This window comes from Haematobia irritans, chromosome 5 (assembly GCF_050003625.1).
Source record: "Haematobia irritans isolate KBUSLIRL chromosome 5, ASM5000362v1, whole genome shotgun sequence".
In the NCBI taxonomy this organism is placed as follows: domain Eukaryota; kingdom Metazoa; phylum Arthropoda; class Insecta; order Diptera; family Muscidae; genus Haematobia; species Haematobia irritans.
The window spans coordinates 5,617,962-5,638,394 of NC_134401.1; the positions used below are offsets into that span (position 1 = coordinate 5,617,962).

Sequence of the window (20,433 nt, forward strand, 5' to 3'; positions counted from 1 at the left end):
TTTTCTTTGGGGTTATTTGAAAGAAAAGGTGTACGTCGATAAGCCAGCAACAATTCATGAGCTAAAGGATGAGATAATTCGGCACATTAACGGCATAGAACCTCCATTATGCCTCAGCGTCATCGAAAATTTGGACCATCGGATGAAGGTGTGCCACCGAGGTCGCGGCGCCCATTTGGCCGATATTTTGTTCCATACATAATTGAGTAATACCAATATATCATAATAAAATAAAATTACAATAATTTCCTAAATAGTTTGTGTTTTATTCAAAATCAACATCGGCCCTTGAAATTTTAACCACCCTTTATATATCCCGCATGGACTAACTTACAATTTAGAAGATGATGTTAAGAAGTTTAAAGTACCTTGCCATTGGCCGCAACCCAAGTAATTGTGGATGACCGTCTTTAGTAGAAGTTTCTATGCAATCCATGGTGGAGGGTACAAGGGATTCGGCCTGGCCGATCTTACGGCCGTATATACTTGTTTTGTTTGAGTTTTACGGAATACGTGCAAGAAAATCCATTGAAATAAAGCCATTGAGATGAATTGCATTTTGAACTCGGTAGATTTTTACATGGCTAAGGCTACAGCGTGATTGCAACAAACAGACAGATATATGGACATCGTTAGATCATCTTATTTCTCCTTGATCAAGAATATATATACTTCATATATATTCACCCCCCCCCCCCCCGCGATCGACCACTCTCTCTCTCAGGTAATATATCTCAACATGACAACAGCGAGACAACGATTGTCTCTAATTTTTTTCATTTTAAAATTTGCGAAATAATCTTTAAAAATTAGTGTTGCATACTTTACGGCGAAAGTTTCAAGGAATATGCAAAAGTTTGAGTGAGAGCATGGTCACACTAGTCAAATATTTGACAACATCAATCAAACTTTTTTTTCAGGACCATTTTCGAAATATCTGGATAACGTTTTAGGAAAGTAGTTCTGTTAGACACCAAATATGAACTAAAACTGTTTACTGGTTTGACTGTGACGACGACGAATTTTGTCGATTTTTTTTTTAGCATCAAAAGAAAACTTAGCTTGTCTAAAATTTCGTTCCTCAGAAAAGAAAAATCTTCTTTCAATGTAGAATCTAAGTCTTGGATCAGTTTTAATTTCTTCATATGTCTATAATTTATCCTACATCAAAAGAAGTTTTTCTTTGAACGAGATACCGGTGTCACAAAATGTTTGAAAAATACCCGCTTTCACACGGTTACAAGTCCCAGAAAAACTATTAATTACCACAATTTTCTTAAAAAAAAAACATTTCCAAAAATTTTCAATTTTATTATACGTTTATTAGGACCTTAACTATAAATACCATGAAATATAATTCCATCTACTCTCATACATTTGGCACTGTGGCCCCCTTCACTATAGTATTTGCAAATCTTTTGTGCTCATTGTAAAAATCCATTTCCAATGTAAAATTAAATATAGTGGCATAGGGAGGAATGCTTTCAGCAGTTAAACTATAATTATGCATGCGATAGAGTACATTCTAGAAAAAAATATTAAATTACCATAGTTTTCCATGCACATTCGATGGTCTCTTTCACTTACCCTTTTTATGGGACATTTATAGGGAATATTGCTCGTCCTCCGGGCTTCATCAAATAGATTTCGAACAATAGGTACACTAGAAGCTTTACTCAAGACATCGCATATTTTTATTTGCAAATCTAAGAATTTCATAGGCTGTGTAACGCCTTTCATTCGCAATGTAATTTGTGCACGAACTTCGGCATCTGGATTAAATTGACGATTTGACATAAATTTGGCAAAGAACAGATAATGGCTGTGTTTGACTTTGCTAAAGCCACACTCGAGTTGTTTAGTTAATGTCGAGTAATTGGTGCATAGTAAACTATGAATTTCTATATTGAAACGACGATTTTTAGCCTAACAAGGAAAAATACCATAAAAGAGAAGATGCAAATTGATAGTGTTACACTTACCGCAAAAACTTCTTTAGATAGAATCAAAGAAAACCACATAAAAATTAGAAACTTCATGACTTTTAAGCAATCTTGATGACAGTGTTTGGTATACAAAATTATTTCATATTATTACAAATACTAAAATTATTTTTAATGGATTTTCAATCAGAATTTTTACTAGTTAAAAATAACAAAAAATATAAATTGAATTTAAATTGCTCAATTTCCCCCATGCGATGATATCATGCTTATGCCATATCATTCAATTCCATAAAAGCAATGGCACACAAAGAAAAATGCTTTAGAATTGAGCCAACTAAGTTTTTTTATACCCTCCACCATAGGATATAGGTATATTACCTTTGTCATTCCGTTTGTAACACATCGAAATATTGCTCTAAGACCCCATAAAGTATATATATTCTGGGTCGTGGTGAAATTCTGAGTCGATCTCAGCATGTCCGTCCGTCCGTCCGTCTGTGGAAATCACGCTAACTTCCGAACGAAACAAGCTACCGACTTGAAACTTGGCTCCAGTAGATGTTATTGATGTAGGTCGGATGGTATTGCAAATGGGCCATATCGGACCATTTTTACGTATAGCCCCCATATAAACGGACCCCCAGGTTTGGCTTGCGGAGCCTCTAAGAGCCGATCTGGCTGAAATTTGGTACATGGTGTTGGCACAACCATGCAAAAATTGGTCCATATCGGTCCATAATTATATATAGCCCCCATATAAACCGATCCCACGATTTGGCTTGCGGAGCCTCTAAGAGAAGCAAATTTCATCCGATCCGTCTGAAATTTGGTACATGATGTTAATATATGGTGTCTAACAACCACGCAAAAATTAGTCCACATCGGTCCATATTTATATATAGCCCCCATACAAACCGATCCCCAGATTTGACCTCCGGAGCCTCGAGGAAGAACAAAATTCATCCGATTCGGTTGAAATTTGGTACGTGGTGTTAGTATATGAACTCAAACACCCATGCATAAATTGGTCGAAATCGTTGCATAATTATATATAGTCCCCATATAAACCGATCCCCATATTTGACCTTCGGAACCCCTTGGAAGAGAAAAATTCACCCGATCCGGTTGTAATTTGGTACGTGGTGTTAGTGTATGGTCTCTAACAGCCATGCAGGAATTGGTCCACATCGGTCCATAATTATATATAGCCCCCATATAAACCGATCCCACGATTTGACCTCCGGAGCCTCGTGGAAGAGCAAAATTCATCCGATTCGGTTGAAATTTGGTACGTGGTGTTAATATATGAACTCAAATACCCATGCATAAATTGGTCGAAATCGGTGCATAATTATATATAGTCCCCATATAAACCGATCCCCAGATTTGACCTCCGGAGCTTTATGGATGAGCAAAATTTATTCGATTCGGTTGAAATTTGGTACGTAATGTTAGTATATTTGGTCTACCAACCATGCAGGAATTGGTTCATATCGGGCCATAATTATATATAGTCCCTATATAAACTGATCCCCAGATTTGACCTACGGAGCTTCATGGATGAGCAAAATTAATCCGATTCGGTTGAAATTTCGAACGAAAGCTTTCTTTCGTATTCCAAACAAAAGAATGCAGGAATTGGTTCATATCGGTCCATAATTATATATAACTCCCATTTAAACTCTGGAGCTCTTGGAGGAGCAAAATTCATCCGATCCGGTTGAAATTTGGTACGTGGTGAAATTTGGTACATTGCGCTAGCATATGGCCACTAACAACCATGCCAAAATTTGTCCATATCGGTCTATAGTTATATATAGCCGATCACCAAAAATAATCTACCAAAATTTTATTTCTATAGAAAATTTTGTCAAATTTTTATTTCTATAGAAAATTTTATCAAAATTTTATTTCTATAGCAAATTTATATATATATGAACTAATCGATATATTCAATTGTTTCAAATAAAGTTTGTGATTGAATTTTTATTTGACTAAAAGAATAATTGAATCAATTAATTTTTTTATTGAACATTTTTTCAAATTCAAATAAAATTTTAATTGAAAAATATTGATGTTTTTTTTGGAACCTTAGATATACTTTTAGTTTATTATAAATAAAAAATTGCAATTTTTTCAAATTGAAAATTTCTTGGAAAATAATTTTCCGAATTCCATTACTTGCTTGCCATTATCCATTCGTATTGCCAATTTTGTTTTATTAAACACCAGAATTTTGCTTAATCCATGAACGTAAAGCTCCCACATATGAATACATGGCCGGTTTACCTTCAGCACCACATCCAAATCCCCATGAAACAATGCCAAATAATTTATTTTCCACTGTTAGAGGTCCACCACTATCACCCTGACAAGAGCTTACTTGTCCACTGGGATGACCGGCACAGATCATGCGATCTGTAATTCCTGGTATATTTTGGGGATTACAAAAGTCACGACTCCATAATTGAACATGGGCAAATTTCAATTTATTGGGCAATTGGAGATTACCATTAATGGCACCAAATCCACTTATAGTAGCCAAGGTATCAGCAGCAAAATTGGAATCGGCTGAAGCCAATTCGATTTTATCCACGGTAGGTGTACCCAGAGTAACAGCATTGGCCAGTTTTATTAGAGATATATCATAATCTTGGGTTTGCGGATTATATTGGGGATGGACGATGAATTTTTCTATATTGAATGTTTGCCCCTCGCCTGTTTGTAAGTCAGTGGCGCCAACAATAACCTTCATGAGGTTGGGATTTTGACCAATGGTACAATGGGCAGCTGTTACTATAAATGTCTCAGATATCAAAGAACCACCACAATGATGACGTCCTTGGGATTGTAAAGAGATCTGATAGGGAAATTGACCGGGTGTGGCAAATTGTCCTCCAATAATACGACTGGCCCAAGTAGTATGAGCAGCCATTAAGCCGAAAATCATAAACAGGAACATTTTTGCTGGGACACTGTATTGGTTAATGAATGATTTTTACTAACCAAGTGAAAATTGCACTGATTTCTAATGAATCTTCTAAGAGCTTTTATACCATTTCTAGAAATAGGTAATGATATATGTTTCATTTCATTATCTAGTGGAAAGTTTTGCCACACAGTTGGGCGCCATTATTGTAGTTTATGTCGAAGAACTCACAATGTAGAAAACAAGGAAAATTGGATTTATTTCGTTTTTTTTTTACTTCAACCTAGAAATGTTAATAGAGCGTATCGGCAACAATTTGAGTCAGAATTATCAGAAAATTTCTTCCCATAAATTAGCATTTTTTGTTGTGGCATTAGATATAATAAAAAATGTACTTTTTCTAATTTTTTTTTGTTTTTTGTTGTTTTTTTTTTTTTTCAATCAAAACTACATTAGACTACGAAATAATGGATAGCGCAATTCGATTAAGAACACACATTAGACTCCATATAGGACATGAGTTCTAATAATAGCACTTTGGCGATACGAAGTGTTAACAAGACTGATCTTATCTGAAGCCTCTATACACACAAAAAAATTTTTTTCTGATTCAATCACGAAATTAATTGATCCAATTAATTTTTTAATTGAAATGTCTTCAATCACGAAAATGATAGTATCAATCAGAGTTTTAATTGAGCATAGAAAAAATTCTTCATTAAAAAATTAATTGATTTCATTACCAAATTTCAATTAATTTTTTAATTGATTCAATTAAAAATTTAATTGATGTTGATTGCAAAATTCAATTAATTTATTAATTAAAAAAGTTAACTATTTTCAATTACATTTTGAATTGGCTTAGAATTTTTATATGGATTAACAATTGATTGTTTGAAAAAAAAATTAATTAAAAATTTAAAAAAATATTCATCACTTTTTTAACTGACTTACCCCCATTTTCATAAAGCTCCGTTAGTGTTCCGTTAACTAACCAGCTTTTAAACCGTATTATGGACGAAGCTGTCATCTTGCATATATATACCATATGCCAGTTATGAACTTAACTGACGAAAATTTTTCAGTTAAAGTTAACTGGAGAGAAGATATTTGCAATTTACTTTCTGTTAACTGGCAGTTAAAGCCTAACGGAGCTACATGAAAATGGCCGTTAGTCTTCCGAATTTGATTAAAAAGTTAATTGTTTTAATTAATTTTTTAATTAAAAATTTTAAAATGTTCAATCATTGTTTCTATCATGATTAAAAAGTTAATTGTATCAATTAATTTATTAATTGAAAAAATTTTCAACTTCAATTAACTTTTTAATTGGAAATATTTTGGTGATATTTTTTTCTGTGTACTCTGATGGATATCGATGAATAATTGAACAAGAGGTGTATCGGCAGAGCTGCCAAGTGAATAGAATTACAATGGACATAAGATTTTACAGGGTGGCTGATATGTAATGGATATATATTTTTATACTCTCCACCATAGGATGGGTGGTGGGTGTCATTCCGTTTGTAACACATCGAAATATTGATCTAAAACCCCATATATTCTGGGTCGTGGTGAAATTCTGAGTCGATCTAAGCATGTCGGTCTGTCCGTCTGTTGAAATCACGCTAACTTACGAACGAAACAAGCAATCGACTTGAAACTTGGCATAAGTAGTTGTTATTGATGTAGGTCGGATGGTATTGCAAATGGGCCATATCGGTTCACTTTTACGTATAGGCCCCAATAAACGGCCCCGAAATTAGGCTTGCGGAACCTCTAAGAGAATCATATTTCATCCAATCTGGCTGAAATTTGGTACATGGTGTTAGGATATGGTCTCTAACAACCATGCAAAAATTGGTCCACATCGGTTCATAATTATGTATAGCCCCCATATAAACCAATTACGAGATTTGGCTTGCGGAGCCTCTAAGAGAAGCAAATTTCATCCGATCCGGTTGAAATTTGGAACATGGTGTTAGTATATGGTCTCTAGCAACCATGTCAGAATTGGTCCATATCTGTCCATAATTATATATAGCACTTATATAAACCGATCCCCAGATTTGGCTTGCGGAGCCTCTAAGAGAAGCAAATTTCATCCGATCCTGCTGAAATTTGCAACATGGTGTTAGTATATAGTCTCTAACGACCATGCAAAAATTGGTTCACATCGGTTCATAATTATATATAGCCCCCATATAAACCGATCCCCAGATTTGGCTTGCGGATCCTCTAAGAGAAGCAAATTTCATCCGATCCGGTTGAAATTTGGTACGTGGTGTTAGTATATGGTCTCTAACAACCATGCCAGAATTGGTCCATATCGGTCCATAATTATATATACCGATCCCCAGATTTGGCTTGCGGAGCCTCTAAGACAAGCAAATTTCATCCGATCCGGTTGAAATTTGGTATGTGGTGTTAGTATATGGTCTCTAACAACCATGCCAGAATTGGTCCACATCGGTCCATATTTATATATAGCCCCCATATAAACCAATCCCCAGATTTGGCTTGCGGAGCCTCTAAGAGAAGCAAATTTCATCCGATCCGGTTGAAATTTGGAACATGGTGTTAGTATATGATCTCTAGCAACCATGCCAGAATTGGTCCATATCGGTCCATAATTACATATACCGATCCCCAGATTTGGCTTGCTGAGCCTCTAAGACAAGCAAATTTCATCCGATCCGGTTGAAATTTGGTATGTGGTGTTAGTATATGGTCTCTAACAACCATGCCAGAATTTGTCCACATCGGTCCATAATTATATATAGCACTTATATAAACCTATCCTCAAATTTTACCTCCGAAGCCTCTTGGAGTAGCAAAATTCATCCGATCCTGTTGAAATTTAGTACGTAGTGTTAGAATATGGTCTCTAACAACCATGCAAAATTTGGTCCACATCGGTTCATAATTATATATAGACCCCATATAAACCGATTCCGAGATTTGGTTTACGGGGCCTCTAAGAGAAGCAAAATTCATCCGATCCGGCTGAAATTTGCAACATGGTGTTAGTATATAGTCTCTAACGAATTATGAACACATCGGTTCATAATTATATACAGCCCCCATATAAACCGATCCCCAAATTTGACCTTTGGAGCCTCTTGAAGGAGAAAAATTCATCCGATCCTATTGAAATTTGGTACATTTCGCTAGTGTATGACCGATAAAAACCATGCCAAAATTGGTCCGTATCGATTGTCAATCGAGCCAAAAATAATCCACCAAAATTTTAGTGCCATAGAAAATTTTGTCAAAATTATATATTTCTATCGAAAATTTTGTCAAAATTTTATTTCTATAGAAAATTTTGTCAACATTTTATGTCTTTTGGAAATTTTGTCAAAATATCATTTTTATACAAAATTTTGTCAAAAATTTATTTCTATAGAAAAGTTTTTCAAAATTGTATTTGTATGGAAAATTTTGTCAGAATTTGATTTCTGTAGAAAGTTTTGTCAAAATGTTATTTCTAGAGAAGTTTATGAAGCACCTCGTAGTTGGAGAGGAATATTGTGCAAAATCTTAAAAAACATCAAGAATTCTACCAATCTACCAAACAGTAAAATATCAGCCATTTTTGGTAGATTCATGTTCATAATTGTATATAGCCCCCATATAAAGCGACCGCCATATTTCAATTCTGGCTCTATAATTACAGCACAAAAGTTCATATCGGTTCGTAATTATTTCTTCCCTATATATACCGGTCAAGAATTGAATATATACGTATTTAATCGACCTTTCTTTTGTCTACTATATATCCCGCATGGACTAACTTACAATTTAGAAGATGATGTTAAGAAGTTTTAAGTTCCCTTGCCATCGGCCGCAACCCAAGTAATTAAATTGTGGATGACCGTCTTTAGTAGAAGTTTCTAAGCAATCCATGGTGGATCGTACATAAGATTCGGCCTGGCCGAACTTACGGCCGTATATACTTGTTAAATATGTTTTATACATCCAAAGAGAAAATACTTTCCTCCAAAACGAAATTAGCCTTTATTAAAATTTTGTATTAAAACTTCGTTTGTCTAAAATTTCGTTTCTCATAAATGAAAACTCATCTATACAATTAAGGTAGATCTACGAAAGAGGGCGATAAGTTATTCAGGAAACTACCACAATTGCAAACAATTTCAAAGCAATAGAAAATAAATGTTCGAACTATAATTTTGGTTGTTTTATTGGTAAAAAAAAAGTGGTTGATCTTACCGCATGTGTCGTTGCCGCATTACTAAATTTCAATTGAATTCATTTTGTTTATGAAGGATATACCTCAAAGTATTTATTATCATGCTTCTAGAACAATTTTATGTTCGAGGTAGTGTAGCTCCTGTTATCCTGGTGATGGCAAACAAACTTTTTTCTTCCATAAACTCCATGCCAAAGGTGAAATTTATTAACGGGGTGTATAAAGGTAAAAGAGCATCAGTGAATGAAAAATTATTCATTTGGTATAAAAAGTTCTAGATAAAAATAAAAAAGAAAACATAAATGGGAAAATCTTGTCTTGCAAAAATCATGTTTTTTAATCTTACCCGTTTGAAAGGACAACAAGATGGTACATTACTCGATCTTCTTAATTCATTTAAAAGACTCCTTAGCAACAAATTCTCTAATGAGCCAGCAAAAATTTTACAAACGTTCAAATGTACATCCAAAAATTTTATAGTCTTTTTACCATTGCGTGGTCTGACACTAACCCAAACGCGCATTTCAAACTTGTTGTTCAAATCTTGATCGACCATAAGACGCTCGTTGAAAATGAAACGATTCGAAGATACCTTTTGGAAAACACATTCGAAAATCTTTATACGAGATGTGACCTTTATACACTCATAGTTGTAAAACTCCAAATTAAAACGGCTTTGCGCTGACTAGAAACACAAACAAAAACAAATAGAAATAGAAATTTCTTGATTAAATTTACCTCAACATGATAGTGAAGCAAACTTATTATGATTAATGCAATTATTTGGTTTATCAGCATTTCAATGGAATTTGAAAATTGAACAATATATTAGAACCTCTATGAGACTTTGTTAATGTAGAATTGAGGACTGGTGTCATAAAGCGAAAAAAGAAATTAGCAGTAATGATAGTAATTATAGATGAAAATCTAAATTAGCATATTCATCCACGTACCTCCCTATGATTCGAGTCTGTCATTAAGAAATACACCCTCAAATAAAATCGCTTCTGTAACGTATACCCCAAACACATTTTGCTTCAAGCATATATATTTTCAGGTTTGGTCCAAACAAACTATTGTTGGTATTATTCAAACACATTATGCTTCCCCTTAGGTCATACACTGGTAGAACAAAATTTTAATGAATTTTTTTTTTGTGTATATATATTTTGAAGGCGCCAATTGGTTACTTCCATTCTTTTACTTGCAGCATACTTTCTAGGTCTCTCTTTGTAAACACATATATGTTTATAGGCTATTTCTAAATTTATATATGTTTGCATCTAAGCATATTATATTTACAAACATTTTATGTCCCAAACATAATATATTCTAACATATTAACATATATATGTCCCAAACATGTTATGCTAGTTTATGAATATTCTATGCTTGCACTTAAAAATATTGTGTTAAAAAATTGAGTTCCAAACATATGATTTTTACACCCAAACATATGAAAAACAGTCTTTTTCGTCCGTGTATACTATAGTGATCTGGCAAAGGTAACACATACAGTTAACCAAGCAGATCTATTTATAGACCAGTGTATTATGCACACACACACACACACACAAAGAACATTAAAATAATTTTTTTGTTTAAGGAAAACAAACATAACAAGTATATACGGCCGTAAGTTTGGCCAGGCCGAATCTTATGTACCCTCCACCATGGATTGCGTAGAAACTTCTACGAAAGACTGTCATCCACAATCGAATTACTTGAGTTGTGGTATCTTAAAACTTCTTAACATCGTTTTCTAAATTGTGAGTTAGTCCATACGTGGTATATATTAGACAAAAAAGGTATGTATAGGTAAGTCTACAAATAATTACGAATCGATATGGACTTTTTGCACGGTACGTAGAGAGCCAGCATTGAAATATGGGGGTCGCTTATATGGGGGCTATATACAATTATGAACTTGATATGGACCAATTTTTGTGTGATTGGGGATCGATTTATATATAACTATAGACCGATATGGACCTAGTTAGGCATGGTTGTTAAAGGCTATATATTAGCACAATGTACCAAATTTCAACTGACTCGGATGAAATTTGCTTCTACAAGAGGCTCCAAAAGCAAATCTGGGGATCGGTTTATATGGGGCCTATATATAATTATGGACCGATTTCGACCAATTTTTGCATGGGTGTTTGAGGTCGTATATTAAAACCACGTACCAAATTTCAAATTAATAAGATGCATTTTGGTCTTCCAAGAGGCTCCGGAGGTCAAATCTCGTGATCGGTTTATATGGGGGCTTTATATAATTATGGACCGATGTGGACCAATTTTTGCATGGCTGTTAGAGACCATATACTAACACCACGTACTACGTTTCAACCGGATCGGATGAAATTTGCTTCTCTTAGAGGCTCTGCAAGCCAAATCGGGGGATCGGTTTATATGGGGGATATATATAATTATGGTTCGATGTGGACCAATTTTTGCATGGTTGTTAGAGACTATATACTAACACCAAGGCCGTAGCCAGGATTTTAATTGGGGGGGGGGGGGGTTCAACTTTAAAAAAAAATATTCATGTATACAATATTTATACCCTGCTCCACACTGTGGAACAGGGTATTATAAGTTAGTGCATATGTTTGCAACACCCAGAAGGAGACGAGATAGACACATGGTGTCTTTGGCAAAAATGCTCAGGGTGGGCTCTTGAGTCGATATAGCGATGTCCGTCTGTCCGTGAACACATTTTTGTAATCAAAGTCTAGATTGCAGTTTTTGTCCAATCGACTTCAAATTTGGCACAAGTATGTGTTTTGGCTCAGAATAGATCCCTATTGATTTTGGAAGAAATCGGTTCAGATTTAGATATAGCTCCCATATATATATTTCGCCCGATATGGACTTATATGGCCCCAGAAGCCAGAGTTTTATCCTAATTTGCTTAAAATTTTGCACAAGAAGAACAATTAGTACTACAGTCAAGTGTGCCAAATTTTATTGAATTCGGTTCAGATTTAGATATAGCTCCCATATATATCTTTCGCCCGATATGGACTTATACGGTCCCAGAAGCCAGAGTTTTACCCCAATTTGGAATTAGCATTGTTGCTAAGCGTGCCAAATTTGGTTGAAATCGGTTCAGATTTAGATATAGCTCCCATATATATGTTTTTCTGATTTCGACAAAAATGGTCAAAATACCAACATTTTCCTTGTAAAATCGCCACTGCTTAGTCGAAAAGTTGTAAAAATGACTCTAATTTTCCTAAACTTCTAATACATATATATCGAGCGATAAATCATAAACAAACTTTTTCGAAGTTTTCTTAAAATTGCTTCAGATTTAAACGTTTCCCATATTTTTTTACTAACATTGTGTTCCACCCTAGTGCATTAGCCGACTTAAATTTTGAGTCTGTAGATTTTGTAGAAGTCTATCAAATTCTGTCCAGATCGAGTGGTATTTAAATGTATGTATTTGGGACACACCTTTATATAGCCACCAACACATTTGACGGATGTGATATGGTATTGAAAATTTAGATCTACAAAGTGGTGCAGGGTATAATATAGTCGGCCCCGCCCGACTTTAGACTTTCCTTACTTGTTTTATAATATTAAATTGAGCCGACGGGCTTTTTGGGCAGCAAATAAATCAATGACTTCTTCAGTCGGCACATTTATTGGGCGATGAACCGACATTAATGCCAATCCTTTGAGTCTACTCTCGCTAGTCGAATTTCTAAGATACGTCTTTAATTTCTTCATTGTTGAAAATGAACGTTCGGATGAGCACGTAGTAACTGCAGGGATGGAAAATGCAGTACTATAGTACTTTTTTCAAACCTTTTTCACCCCGGTCAGTACCCCCGCGAATGATTTAGTACCTTTTGTGTAGACATTTTTGAGTCGATATCAGATATATGGTACAATAGCTTTGACAAAATATTTTAATATTTTGAGAAAGTCTTTATAAACCTTATTTGCTAATAGTCTTTTACAAATATGGCAAAACAGACATGTTCATGTGGGAAGAAAATCTCGATTTTGTAAAAGACATAGTCAAAAACAGGATTTTATTGAACTTCAAGAAAGTTTTAGTCGAAAAATTTCTATATTATATTCTATATTATCGATTTTTTTATTTCGGTAGAAAATGTTGTCAAAATTTTATTTCTATATAGAATTTTTGCAAAATTTTATTTCAATTGAAAATTTTGTCAAAATTTTATTTCAATTGAAAATTTTGTAAAAATTTTATTTCTATAGGAAATTTTTGCAAAATTTTATTTCTATAGAAAATTTTGTCAAAATTTTATTTTCTTTAAAATTCAGTCTCTTGACAATAATCTTCTAGTGAAATTTTTGTTGAAATTTAGTAAAAAAGTACCTTTCCGCTCAAAAAATACCTTTTTTGTACTTTCTTAAAAATTGTATTTTCCATCCCTGAGTAACTGGCAAAGTGACCAAAATTTTTAAAAGAATATGCACGTTTGGAAATATCTCTTTATTGCTTCCATCGCTGAATTAGGCAGGTTCTTTTCGCAGGTTTTGCGCCATTTCATTTGCACATGTGTGTTTGGCTGTTTCGTTGTTGTTGGTATGGCCAAACAAAGCGAGTCATGTTCACAAAAAGCAGAAATACATTTTCCAAAAACAAGAACAAAAACAATTTGTTTTTTTCGACCGTCATTTGACGGGCTTTCCAACTAGTATTCTATGATTTGTGCAAGGTTTATAGGTAAGCGTTTTTCAAAATAAAACCTCCAGCTTTTCTTCAACATCTTCGATAAGATTTTTCTATACAGCTAAAAATATATATTTATTTATATAAAAATATTCATTCATTTCGGGGGGAGTTTGATCCCCCTCATCCCCCCCTCCACTGAATACGGCCTTGACTAACACCATGTTGAAATTTCAGCCGGATCGGATGAAATTTGCTTCTCTTAGAGGCTTCGCAAGCCAAATCGGGGGATCAGTTTATATGGGGGCTATATATAATTATGGACCGATGTGGACCAATTTTTGCATGGTTGTTAGAGACCATATACTAACACCACGTACTAAGTTTCAACCGTATCGGATGAAATTTGCTTCTCTTAGAGGCTTCGCAAGCCAAATCGGGGGATCAGTTTATATGGGGGCTATATATAATTATGAACTGATATGGACCAATTTTTGCATGGTTATTAGAGACCATATACTAACACCATGTACCAAATTTCAGCCGGATCGGATGAAATTTGCTTCTCTTAGAGGCTCCCCAAGCCAAATCGGGGGATCAGTTTATATGGGGGCTATATATAATTATGGACCGATGTGGACCAATTTTTGCATGGATGTTTGAGGCCATATATTAACACCACGTACCAAATTTCAACCGAATCGGTTGAATTTTGCTCTTCCAAGAGGCTCCGCAAGCCAAATCGGGGGTTCGGTTTTATATGGGGGCTATATATAATTATGGACCGATGTGAACCAATTTTTGCATGGTTATTAGAGACCATATACTAATACCATGTACCAAATTTCAGCCGGATCGGATGAAATTTGCTGCTCTTAGAGGATCGGCAAGCTAAATTTGGGGGTCCGTTTATATGGGGGCTATACGTAAAATTGGACCGATATGGCCCATTTGCAATACCATCCGACCTACATCAATAGCAACTATTTGTGCCAAGTTTCAAGTCGATAGCTTGTTTCGTTCGGAAGTTAGCGTGATTTCAACAGACGGACGGAGATGCCTAGATCGACTCAGAATTTCACCACGACCCAGAATATATATACTTTATGGGGTCTTAGAGCAATATTTTGGATGTGTTACAAACGGAATGACAAAGTTAATATACCCCCATCCTATGGTGGAGGGTATAAAAACGAATAAATTAAAATTTGCTACCTAGAATCTAGTACGCAAAACTTAAATTTAAAAGAAAATTCTCTTTTAAAAGTATCCTTACTCGTACCTTCCTCCAAAACGAAATTAGCCTTTATTAAAAATTTGTATTAAAACTTCGTTTGTCTAAAATTTCGTTTCTCATAAATGAAAACTCATCTATACAATTAAGGTAGATCTACGAAAGAGGACGATAAGTAATTCAGGAAACTACCACAATTGTAAACAATTTCAAAGCACTAGAAAAAAAGCTCGAACTAGAATTTTGGTTGTTTTATTGGTACAAGAAGTGGTTGATCGTACAGTTTGTATAAAAATATAATATAATAAAAATATATAAAATATTTATTTTATTTATAGTTTCTAGCAAAATTCTATGTTCGAGGTAGTGTTGCTCCTGTTATCCTGGTGATGGCAAACAGGGTTTTTTCTTCCATAAACTCCATGACAAAGGTGAAATTTGTTAACGGAGTGTATAAAGGTAAAAGAGCATCAGTGAATGAAAAATTATTCATTTGGTATAAAAAATTCTAGATAAAAATAAAAAAAAAAAACTCAAATTGCTAAAATCTTGTTTTGCAAAAATCATGTTTTTTTTATCTTACCCGTTTGAAAGGACAACGAGATGGTACATTACTCGATCTTCTTAATTCATTTAGAAGACTCCTTAGCAACAAATTCTCAAATGAGCCAGCAAAAATTTTACAAACGTTAAAATGTACATCCAAAAATTTTATAGTCTTTTTACCATTGCGTGGTCTTACACTAACCCAAACGCGCATTTCAAACTTGTTGTTCAAATCTTTATCGACCATAAGACGCTCGTTGAAAATGAAACGATTCGAAGATTCCTTTTGGAAAACACATTCGAAAATCTTTATACGCGATGTGACGTTTATACACTCATAGTTGTAAAACTCCAATTTAAAACGGCTTTGCGCTGACTAAAAACACAAACACAAACAAAATTATAAACAAAAACAAATAGAAATAGAAATTTCTTTATTAAATTTACCTCAACATTATAGTGAAGCAAACTTATTATGATTAATGCAATTATTTTGTTTTTCAGCATTTCGATTGAAATTGAAAATTGAAAAATATATTAGAACCTCTATGAGACCTTGTTAATATAGAATTGAGGACTGGTGTCGTAAAACGAAAAAAGAAATTAGCAGTAATGATAGTAATTATAGATGAAAATCTAAATTAGCGTATTCATCCACATACCTCCCTATGATTCGAGTCTGTCATTAAGAAAGACACCCTCAAAAATCGCTACTGTAACATATACCCCAAACACATTTTGCTTCAATCATATATATTTTCAGGTCCAAATAAAATATTGTTGGTATTATTCAAACACATTATGCTTCCCCTTAGGTCATACACTGGTAGAAAAAAATTTTAATGACATTTTCTGTGTGTGGATATATTTTTAAAGCGCCAATTGGTTACTTCCATTATTATTCTTGCAGCATACTCTCTAGGCCTCTCTTTCTAAACACATTTTGGCACCTAAGCATATTATATTTATAAACATTTTATGTGCCAAACATAATATGTTCTAACATATTAACAAATATGTCCCAAACATGTTATGCTAGTTTATGAACATTCTATGCTTGCACTTAAAAATATTGTATTAAAAAATTTGAGTTCCAAACATATAATTTTTACACCCAAACATATGAAAAACAGTCGTTTTCCTCAGTGTATGTGAGTTTTATTTAATAAAAGAATTTTTGATTGCTTTACAAAAATATTATATATGTGTTCATATGATTGATTTATTGTAACTTTGTATCTGATTCTGGAGCAATATTGGTACAATCCAGCACTTTTATGTGAATACACCGAAAAAAGCTTTCTCGGTTCCAAATATTTTTGCAATTGTTTCTGAGTCAAAGAAGAGGACAATTTCACTAAGGATGCATTGAAGATGGAATTCTTCTCTAAATTTAGAATTTGCATTCTTGATAAGGGAGTGAAACATTTAATACTTTTTTATCATGCCGCATTAAAGTCCACACCCTCAAAAAAATCGTTTATGTAACATATACCCCAAAAATATATATACTTCAGGATTGTTCCAAACAAAATATTGTTTGTATTGTTATGTTAAGGCATCAATTGGTTACTTCCATTATTTTACTTGCAGCATACTATATATAGGTCTCTCTTTCTAAACACATACACAGGGTGGTCCAAAAAAGACTGAAGGATTAAAAATGGTTATATCTTTTTTGTTTTTAATAATTTTTTTTCTTTTGCAGGTTATTTACTGGTTTTTGGCTACATATGATGTGCAGCAACGCGTCAAAATCATTCCATTTTTTTATTCTTCTGGAATAGCCAGAGATAACATGATAACTTTTTAAACAATCTTATAATGAGCATTGAAGCTCATTTCCACTTAAAACTGTAGATTTTGGGGCACTCACAATCCTAGGGCATTACATCAGCGTGAGTTACACACAGCCAGATGTACTGTTTGGTGCGGTGTTATGGCTGATAAAATTATCGGTCCATATTTTTTCGAAACGGTTAACGGGGCTCTGTATAGGACTATGATAGGCAATTTTTTACGTCCACATATTGAGAATAATCAAAACATATGGTTCCACCAAGATGGAGTAACTGCGCATACAAATAAAAACAAAAAAAAAAAAATACAGTTATTTTTTAATCCTTCAGTCCTTTTTGGGCCACCCTGTATGTTTATAGGCTATTTCTCAATTAATATATGTTTCGTCCAAGCATATTATATTTATAAACATTTTATTACAAATATACAATTAGATTGTGGTAGACCATAGAAAATATATACCTCTAGATTTCCAATTTCAGACAAATTGGATAAAAACTACGGTTTCTCTAAGCCCAAGATTTCCAAATACCTCTCGATTTCCAATTTCAGACAAATTGGATAAAAACTACGGTTTCTCTAAGCCCAAGACCCCAAATCGGGAGATCGGTCTATATGGGGGCTATACCAAAATTTGGACCGATACTCACAATTTTGGGCACACGTATTTATGGTCCTACAATACCTCTATATTTCCAATTTCAGGTAAATTTAATAAAAACTGCGATTTCTATAAGCCCAAGAAGTAAAATCGGGAGATCGGTCTATATGGGGGCTATACCAAAACGTGGACCGATACTCACCATTTTTGGCACACCTCTTTATGGTCATAAAATACCTCCAGATTTCAAATTTCAGGCAAATTGGATAAAAACTATGATTTCTATAAGCCCAAGACCCCAAATCGGGAGGTCGGTTTATATGGGGACTATATCAAAACCTGGACCGATATAGCTCATCTTCGAACTTGACCTGCCTGCAGACAAAAGACGAGCTTGTGCAAAATTTCAGCACGATTGCTTCATTATTGAAGACTGTAGCGTGATTACAACAGACAGACAGACAGATAGACGGACAGACGGACATGCTTATATCGTCTTAGAATTTCTCCCTGATCAAGAATATATATACTTTATATAGTCGGAAATCGATATTTTGATGTGTTACAAACGGAATGACAAACTTATTATACCCCCGTCACCATTCTATGGTGGTGGGTATAACAAGTGAGTAAAGTCTAAAGTCGGGCGGGGCCGACTACATTATACCCTTCACCACCATGTAGACCAACATTTGTGTTACCATCTCAACTACTTCAAATTTGCTGGGAGCTATATAAAGGTTTGCATTTCCAGATACAAATACTTATAATGGAGACAATTTTTTGTACTTCTACAAAATCTCTAGAATTAAAATTGAAATCGGCTAACGCCCTGGAATGAAACACAATGCTAGTAAACAAATATAGGAAATATGAAGCGAGAGAAATTTTAATGCAATTATACAAAGAGCATTTATGATTTATCAGGCGATACTTATGTATTCAAGATATAGGACAATTTGAGTAACATTTACAATTTTTGCTATTCAGCAGTGATGATTTTACAAGGATATTGGTTAGATCTTGCCAAGATATGTGGTCAAGTGTGGGTTGTGATATATTATTTGGTCAAGTCGGGCGACTTGGAGCCTTATTTAAAACTCAACCGTTCTGTGGAAAGTCTGGCATTACAGTGTGTAGGATATTTTGTGTAAAGTGTGGGAATTTTGGCCATATTTGTATAAACCGGAAAAACGAATATATGGAGGCTTTATCTAATTCTGAACCAAATTAGATCAAACTTGACATACTTAAATATCATATTAAATATATTCTCCGTGGAAACTATGCAGTCAATTGGAGGAAAAACTCATTGAAAATGGGTCTAAAATATGAAATAGTCTACCATATTTTCCCAACTCTGGTGTAAATATAACGGGAGCTATATATAATCTGAACCGATTTCGACTAAATTTGACATGCATAGTTAGAATAATAATTATGTTATCTCTGAAAAATTTCACGTAAATGGGAGTTTAACTTTGGCCCCCGTGGTCATTTGAGTATAAATCGGGCGAAAGATATATATGGGAGCTATATCTAAATCTGAACCGATTTCAACCAAATTTGGAACACTTACCGATACTATTAAACGTACTCCTTGTGCAAAATTTGAACCAAATCACGGCAAAACTCTGGCTTTTGAGACCATAAAAGTTCAAATCGGACGAAAGATATATATGGGAGCTATATCTAAATTTGAACCGATTTCAACCAAATTTGGTACACTTATCGATACTATTAAACGTACTCCTTGTGCAAAATGTTAACTAAATCACGGCAAAACTCTGGCTTTTGAGGCCATATAAGTGCAAATCGGACGAAAGATATATATGGGAGCTATATCTAAATCTGAACCGATTTCAAATTTACCAAGCATTGGTAGAATGCCAATTCGGGCGAAAGATATATGTGGGAGCTATATATAAATCTGAACCGATTTAGCTGATATTTTACAAGTTTTTCGAGACTCATAAAATATTCGGATGTACCGAATTTGAAGAACATCGGTTGATAAACACGCCAATTATTTTGGCCAGATCGGGGATAAATATATATGGCAGCTATATCTAAATCTGAACCGATTTTGTCCAAAATCAATAGCGATTGCCTTTGTCCCAAAAAAACGACCCTATGCCAAATTTGAGGACGATCGGACTTAAACTGCAACCTCTACTTTGCGCACAAAAATACATGAACAGACAGACAGACAGACATACAGACGGACAGACAGACAGACAGCCAGCCAGACAAACAGACAGACAGACAGACAGACAGACAGACAGACAGACAAACAGACAGACGGACATCGCTAAATCGAGTCAGAATTTATCCAGCAAAAAAATTCCCCATCGAGTTTTTTCAACTTCCGATGCAGTCCTTTTGGACAAGTGCACATACATTTCTTCTAAAGCGCATCTTGGGATCCCCAATGATTTTTTTCTACTTCCGATGCAGTCCTTGTGGACAAGTATTAGAAAGAACGCAATCAGGCTATTTTA

The 20,433-nt window shown here is 34.3% G+C and overlaps 3 protein-coding genes across 3 annotated transcripts; all 3 read right to left on the reverse strand.

Moving 5' to 3' along the window:
* Positions 1–1,369: 1,369 nt before the first annotated feature.
* On the reverse strand, positions 1,370–2,021 carry LOC142239490 (uncharacterized). The gene is made up of 3 exons (XM_075311285.1): positions 1,983–2,021; positions 1,588–1,926; positions 1,370–1,525 (listed from the first exon to the last, which is right to left on the reverse strand). The coding sequence occupies exons 1-3, from the start codon at positions 2,019–2,021 to the stop codon at positions 1,370–1,372; spliced, it is 534 nt and encodes a 177-aa protein (XP_075167400.1).
* A 2,103-nt stretch (positions 2,022–4,124) lies between these two features.
* Positions 4,125–4,924, reverse strand: LOC142240751 (trypsin-1-like). Its single transcript, XM_075312470.1, has one exon. It carries the CDS (start codon positions 4,906–4,908, stop codon positions 4,168–4,170), a length of 741 nt encoding a protein of 246 aa, XP_075168585.1. The 5' UTR covers positions 4,909–4,924; the 3' UTR covers positions 4,125–4,167.
* Positions 4,925–9,146: 4,222 nt separating this feature from the next.
* LOC142240773 (uncharacterized) lies at positions 9,147–9,907 on the reverse strand. The gene is made up of 3 exons (XM_075312494.1): positions 9,827–9,907; positions 9,435–9,773; positions 9,147–9,362 (listed from the first exon to the last, which is right to left on the reverse strand). The coding sequence occupies exons 1-3, from the start codon at positions 9,884–9,886 to the stop codon at positions 9,207–9,209; spliced, it is 555 nt and encodes a 184-aa protein (XP_075168609.1). The 5' UTR covers positions 9,887–9,907; the 3' UTR covers positions 9,147–9,206.
* Between the last annotated feature and the right edge of the window lie 10,526 nt (positions 9,908–20,433).

Bases quoted from the DNA above. Each gene is read 5' to 3' on its own strand.
- LOC142240773 (XM_075312494.1), bottom strand. From the start codon at position 9,886: ATGCTGATAAACCAAATAATTGCATTAATCATAATAAGTTTGCTTCAC. The intron at 9,774-9,826 runs GTAAATTTAATC...TTGTGTTTCTAG, and splicing joins TGCTTCACTATCATGTTGAG to TCAGCGCAAAGCCGTTTTAA. The intron at 9,363-9,434 runs GTAAGATTAAAA...ATTTTTATCTAG, and splicing joins CTTGTTGTCCTTTCAAACGG to AACTTTTTATACCAAATGAA.
- LOC142240751 (XM_075312470.1), bottom strand. From the start codon at position 4,908: ATGTTCCTGTTTATGATTTTCGGCTTAATGGCTGCTCATACTACTTGG.
- LOC142239490 (XM_075311285.1), bottom strand. From the start codon at position 2,021: ATGTGGTTTTCTTTGATTCTATCTAAAGAAGTTTTTGCG. The intron at 1,927-1,982 runs GTAAGTGTAACA...TTTCCTTGTTAG, and splicing joins TATCTAAAGAAGTTTTTGCG to GCTAAAAATCGTCGTTTCAA. The intron at 1,526-1,587 runs GTAAGTGAAAGA...ATTTTTTTCTAG, and splicing joins ATAAATGTCCCATAAAAAGG to AATGTACTCTATCGCATGCA.